Consider the following 6,747-nt stretch of genomic DNA (forward strand, 5'->3'; position numbering starts at 1 on the left):
TTTACCAAAAAAATTACTTACATTAATCAGATTTCAAGGTATACAGGACATTGAATAACATACTGCTTGCGATGAGACGGCTAACAATCAGCCACTTCCTAGCTAACGGTAGTGTTAGCTAAGAATGCACGCCTTTCTTGTTTTCTTATAACTCTATTATACAGTTATGTTAGCTAGATGGAGGCTTACATTAAATAACAAATTGTCAATTCCCTCCATTTATATGGTTAGTAACAATATTTCATGGTATAACAAGATATTAAATAAGCCAATAGTTGCACTAACAGCAATCAGCCACCTCCTAGCTAACAGTTAGCGAGGGATTTATTCCTTTCCTGTTGTATCCAGCAACACTTTCACATTGTAATGTTAGCTAGGACTAACAACAATGCACAATTTGACAAATTCCTTACATTTATACGATATCAAGACATTAATAACCCATTATCTACGATGACACAACAGCTAATGTTTAGCTACTTCCTAGCTAAAGGTAAAGTTAATAAGGGATTTATAAATTACTATTTATTGGTAACAATATGAAACAGTTGTGTTAGCTAGGTAGAGGCTAATAACAATTCACAATCTGTCAAATTCCTTTCATTTATAGGATTTGGAACAATATTTCGAGGTATCACAAGACACGAAATAACCCATTAGCTGCGATAAGACAGCTAACATTCAGCCACTCCCTATATGTTAGCGAGGGATTTATTCCTTGCCTATTGTATCTAACATTATCAAACGGTAATGCTAGCTAGGAAAAGGCTAACTACAAATAACTTGCATCATAGTCTTTACAAAATGCCGACTGGAACATTCTCTCATTGACAGCTTTTGGTTTCACCCCTGAGCGTTACGTCTTTCGTTTACAGCACACAGAGCACATAGCTTTCTGATGTATGCTGAATATGCTCATAAATGTTTGTATATTCTCTGCAGAGGTTTAACTTTTCTCACGTTGCTGCAGTGGAGCCGTAGTGCACTCTCACATCACTCGTGGATGTTTTTACAGATGCATCTTAAAATGTTAATTTCATGTGAATCCTTCACGCCAAGTAGACTTTTGAAACCCTATAAAGAATGGCAGACCCCACCACTATCAGTGCAAACGCCTCATCACTTCATGCAAATCAGTTGTATGGCTAATGCCGAAGAGATAGTATTAAAAACATAACATTTTTAAATACTCTGATAAAAAATAATACCAAGTTATGCTGGAGTACACAGCACTTTAAGCATACCTGGCAACGTATTAACCCTTAATAAATTATGCCTTATTAGACACAGGTTAAAGCTCTTCCAACACATATTACACATCTTAGTGACGGTGCTTTTAAGTGCCTTATGCTCTGTCAGAACAGCTGTCAATGCAGCGGAAAAACTCAACACAGATATAAAGACATAACCTCAGTCTTCAGAGCACACGGCACAGTGTGTCTTGGTTTTCACATTGCCACATGTCCTTCACGGTAAAAAAATAGGGCCTGTTTTGTCCGTGAAGGTTCAGGTATGATTCATCCGTTAATGAACCGACTATTCTGAAAACATCAGGGAGGCAGGGAGGCTTAGAATTATTAGAGCTGCACAGGTTGGGCGTCTTTTGGGTTTAAAAATAACCCCTTTTCTCAGCATTAATCCCAAAGTCTGTGTGAAGCTCAGGAAAATGACCCATCTGGAATTTAATTAAGTAGACAGTGGAGACAATCTCTATGTTGCAACCCGGTACGAATACTTTTTAATTCAACAACCAACTATTTGTTAAATTGGAGAACTGTTGGAACGGAGTCGGCTAAAACTAGGTAATACCTCAGAAGGGTGCAAGACAGTCAAACAAAGGAAGCAGTGGACGGCAAAGACAAACATTGACAACCATTGATGAAATAAAACATCTTCATCATAGTCTGTGTAAAAGAAGACGTAGACATAGCCTTGAACGTCACCCATTGGTTTGTGGACTCATTTTAAAGCAACAAACCAATGGGTTTGATATTTTGGCCGTCGCCATCTTGTTTTTTTTTGGAGCCAATTCCAATTCTGGTTTTATACAATTGGACTACTTTTTCCAACCAGTGGAGTCTTTAGAAAAAATACATTTTTAAGGCACTTCCACGTTGGCTTTACTATTGAAACCAAGAGGCCACGTCCACTTCTACTCTCCACAGTCTATGGTCAAACCTTCTTAGGTCATGCCAACTGTGTTTGTGTAAAAACTCTAACTGCCAGAGGGGAGAGACAAAAGTCACGTACTGCAGCTTTAAAGATCGGCAATGAGGCAGTGCTGATCTGGATTGTGGCACAAACCCTTATATCCGAAGAGAGAATGGTGTTTTTGTTCACATTTGTTTTATTGACGCTTTCATAGTATATTATATGTATAGGTCCAAGATAAGGGTAACAGCTGTGAGTGCTTATCCGTCAATGTCTGTTGCTTTACGATCTTCGGGTTTGTTCCTGACGAAGAGCTTTGTGCCATTACGCATCATCTGCCGTGATCTGTCTATACACCTTTAGCTTTAGCAGCCTGCTTTTAAAAGGTCAGCATGCACTCAGGACACAAAATTCCCTTTTTACAGCCTCCATTAAGCAACATTTTCAGACTCTTTAATCCTTCACTGGTTCTCAGAATCATCCCTGCAGCCTCAAACAAACCTCAGGCGTCACTGAAGTCGTCCTTCCCGTACACACATTGATCTTGGAACATCATCTTCTGCTCAGACAGCAGATCATCTGTGACCGTGAGCTCCTCCAGCTCTGTCGTAAAGTGATCGGTGCTCTCCACCATCGACGTGTCTTTGACCGCGCTGTACGTGAGGGCCACGCTGTAGGCGGTGGGTTTGTCCGAGCCTTTCCTCCCGCAGCGGCAGATCTTGCGGAAAGCGGCGCGGAACTTCTGCGACATGGCGTTGTAGATGACCGGGTTGATGGCGCTGTTGAGGTAGATGCAGATCCGGCAGAAGAGCAGGAACCAGCTGTCCAGGTAGGCCCGGTCCAGGAAGGAGTTGACCACCACCAGAGTGCGGTACGGCATCCAGAGCATGGCGAACAGGATCACCACCACGGCCAGCATCTTGGTCACCTGTAGAGGGCGACAGAGGGAATAAAACTTCCAAAGGTGATAACAGATACCAGACAGAGATAACGTATAACAGATAAGGAGCCACACATCTAACATCTCTAGTCTTTATCATCTCACATCTAAAAAGAGGCACAGTTTTTAATTTCCAAAACAAGTCCTCATAACCAAATGACGCCGTATTGCCATACAGAATATGACGCGGAAGATTTCTAACAAATGGCCATGTTCGAAGTTAGCCATGAAGTGACTGAACATACCTGACCCATCCCTACACCCTGACCTCTTCTCTCCATGAGTTGTTCATTATATTAGTATATTAGTATAAACATAAATATGGCTTGTAATAAGCTCATGTATATTTTCTGTGACAGTTTCGGAAAGGGTTAGTTCACCCAAACTACAAAATACATGATGTACAACCTTTTGTATAATCAATTTATTCTAGTAATCAAAAAGTGTTTTTTTAGCAGATATATTATAGGCCAGTATATTGTACAAGTACTTTGTTTTTTTAATGTACTTTTACCAAAACATCTCAATATGTAAACTTATAGAATAAAAGGTTGATCTATTGAGAACATAATAGACATGGTAATCTTAAAAAAAAAAGCCATATGTTCAAAAGTACGGAAGCCCTAAGCGGACATGCATCCATACATTTTATGTACTCCGTTTTCCCGTGATAAAGAGTCATTTCGTGATCTCGAGATAACAACGCTGCACGTCCGTAACATCAGATGATCATTACTCGCATCCTCAGAGCGGCAAAAGCACAAAACAAACATAGAAACAGGCTTAACTTACTTTTAACTTTTATCTAACTTTCCTGTTGTGAGAGAACAAGAGAAAACAAGCTGCGTTATCTCGAGATAATGAGATCGATGAATCCGTTATAATGAGAAAACCAGCTTAGCTATCCAGAAATACCGAGAGACAAAAGTCAGGATCTCGAGAAAACAACCGAAAATGACTCGTTATCACGGGAAAACACAGTGAATTAAATGTATGGATGCATGTCTGCTTCAGGCTTCCGTACAAAAGACCCTGTTACTTATATTTTTGATATTTTTGTATCATTAAAGTGAAGTATTTTTAGATATATTCATGTGTGTTCGGCCATTTCCCCTTGTAGTAGGCTGAGATGGAGCTCATTTTATGTTTCATATATTGTAGTTTGACTTCTGTAAGATAGCGTCACATGTTTTAATCGTCTATGTTTTAAGTGTTTATTTTTATACAATCATCAGTAACTGGGGGGAAAGTCAATCTGTAAAGTAGAGGAGTAAATATTTAGTTGCACAAAATGAAGTTTAAGAACATTTTTTTGACGTTAACGATCCTCTCCATGCTCTCACAGCACCCACCTGTCTGCGGGAGGTGGCGGTGGAGCTCGAGTGTCTGGAGTTCTTGCAGCTGCTCTTCTTAGGGACGGTGTGGTTGTTCTGTCCGTTCTTCTTCTTGTCTTTGGGGTCTGAGGGCAGCGGGTTCAGGAAGAGGATCCTGGCGATGAGCCCGTACAGCACCGCGGAGAGCAGCAGCGGCAGCACGAAGAAGACGCCGAAATCAAAGAAGTAGATGGGTAAATAAAACTTCCTGGAGACTCTATAGCCGCACGTGATGATGGTGACGTTGTCGTACACGAGCTCCTGGATGTCAGACAGGTAGAACCACATTACGCAGTACAGAGAAGTGAAAGCCCAGACGAACAGAATTATCTTTTTGGCTCTGGACAGAGTGCACAGAAACTGCGCTTTAATGGGGTGACAGATGGCGATGTATCTCTCTATGGTGAACGCGGTTATGGAGCACGAGGACGCGTTGATCCCGAGATACTGGAAGTAGGTGATGCAGAGGCACCCATAGTGTCCAAACACCCAGGAGCCAAAGATGCTGTCCGTGATGGTGGGTAAACCAGCCGCTGTGAGCACCATCAGGTCCGCTACAGCCAGACTCACCAGGTAGCAGTTGGTTGGAGTCCTCATGTGTTTGGTGGTGAGCACCACCAGGATCACCATGACGTTTCCAACGATTCCTAAAGCGCAAATCACAAAAAGCAGCAAACTGCTGATCACTTTGTACTGGATGCTGTAGTCCGTCCACATCCCCAAAGTGTGGTTCAGATCTGGAGATGTTGTCAAGTTCTCCATCTTCTTGTATCAGCTAAAAAAAACAAGGGAAAAAAAGACTTTTCAGCGGCTTTGTTTCCTCAAAACAGCTTTTACGCGCGAAAGAAATGACAGATCAATCAACTCTGAAGCTCCGGAAAATTGTGTACTGATTTAAAAAAAAAAAAAAAAAGCTCAGAAGTTTTCCCACTCTTGTGTTGCACATCAAAGCATCATAATGTGACAAAAAGCTGCCGCGCTCTGGTGTAAATCCGCGCTCCTGTTGTGCGTAAAAAGTGATGCGTCGCCGTGTTCTCGTCAGAACAAACTGTGTCTGTCAGACAGATGGCGGTTTGGTTTTGAGCCCTGCTCTTGGCACCGGCTCTCATTACGCATGCGAGGGGATTAGCCCATTATGACATTTTCATAGCAGACCTCCCCCATCAACAAAGCTGTCCAAACGCCAAATGCATCAACACATTTGTGCCTTTTTAATTTTGTTCATCACAGAAAACCGCAAAGTGCTGCCTCTGAAGATGATTCCAACATGCAGCTGCTTTTTATTCTGTCGCTGTTCGTGCATGTGTTCTGTTCATCTCTTCCTTTGAAGCATTTTTAACTTTAAAATCAGAATTCAGTTTGTTACACTTTATGGTGTTTTTATGGCAAAGTCTCTCCTCTAATGAGCAGCTCAACAGGTGGCCACTTAAGAAAAGCAGGCTTCCTGTGCGCATTATGGAATTAACTGCAGTTTCTGCGACAGTTAGATGCCGTAAAGTTACGTTACAGGCTGTTAAACTCCTAGAAACTAGGGGAGTAGCCCCCTATCAGAATCAGAAATACTTTATTATCTCTGCAGGGGGAAATTACGGTTGCTCTGATACAGAGAGAAGCATGAAGGTGAAATACATGTAGAAATATGTAAAAATAAGTAATAAAGATAAAATATTAAATCTTGACAAATGGATTTATTGTTATTTAAATATGAAATGCTACTCTTCTTTGTCAAACATAAACTTTGAGTATTTTTCCAAGTTACAACAGATAAATGAATTATTGGCATCAATCAAAGATCAAGGTAATGCAGTCTGACGCAAAGTGTCCGTATCATCACTGTAAGCTGTAATCAGGATCATGACCTTTAAGAAAACACAAGAAGAGGGTCTCCTGGACGCATCACTTACACCTCTAATAAACTCTGAGCACTCACCATATATAAAACATTTCTACATAATAGCTCAATTCAATTTTCAAAATGATGAATCTAAGATTCATTCTGCGAGCGGACTTGCTAAAACCCGGTGCCGTACACCTGTCCTAGTCTTATATAAGGTTAATGTTGTTTGTGCGCTGGCCCTGCTCAACTAAAGAAACATAACATCGCCATCTAACACTTTCTGACTTAAATGCAGTTAAATGTAAAAAGAAGTAAAACAAATCTACTGGAATCAGCCTATAAAGTTTAAAGGTTTTTGCCACTGCCAGTACAAACTCTCAAATACCCAGAAAACAACTGAGGACATAATCTGAGGCGGACGTCACACTCGTTGTTCCAGCACCTCA

The 6,747-nt window shown here is 41.0% G+C and overlaps 1 protein-coding gene across 1 annotated transcript; it reads right to left on the reverse strand.

The window, feature by feature from the left end:
• Window positions 1-2,214: 2,214 nt before the first annotated feature.
• On the reverse strand, window positions 2,215-5,963 carry trhrb (thyrotropin-releasing hormone receptor b). Its single transcript, XM_069682127.1, has 3 exons — window positions 5,946-5,963; window positions 4,444-5,226; window positions 2,215-3,079 (listed from the first exon to the last, which is right to left on the reverse strand). Exons 2-3 carry the CDS (start codon window positions 5,224-5,226, stop codon window positions 2,654-2,656), a joined length of 1,209 nt encoding a protein of 402 aa, XP_069538228.1. The 5' UTR covers window positions 5,946-5,963; the 3' UTR covers window positions 2,215-2,653.
• Between the last annotated feature and the right edge of the window lie 784 nt (window positions 5,964-6,747).

The sequence above is a fragment of the Semicossyphus pulcher genome, unplaced genomic scaffold, assembly GCF_022749685.1.
Source record: "Semicossyphus pulcher isolate SPU_LCO1_2020_fin unplaced genomic scaffold, fSemPul1.0.p SCAF_5, whole genome shotgun sequence".
Taxonomy (NCBI): domain Eukaryota; kingdom Metazoa; phylum Chordata; class Actinopteri; order Labriformes; family Labridae; genus Semicossyphus; species Semicossyphus pulcher.

Excerpts from the sequence above, each read along its gene's own strand:
- trhrb (XM_069682127.1), bottom strand. The coding sequence starts at position 5,226 with ATGGAGAACTTGACAACATCTCCAGATCTGAACCACACTTTGGGGATG. Across the intron at positions 3,080-4,443 it reads CCGCCACCTCCCGCAGACAG|GTGACCAAGATGCTGGCCGT; the intron begins GTGGGTGCTGTG and ends CGCCCTCTACAG.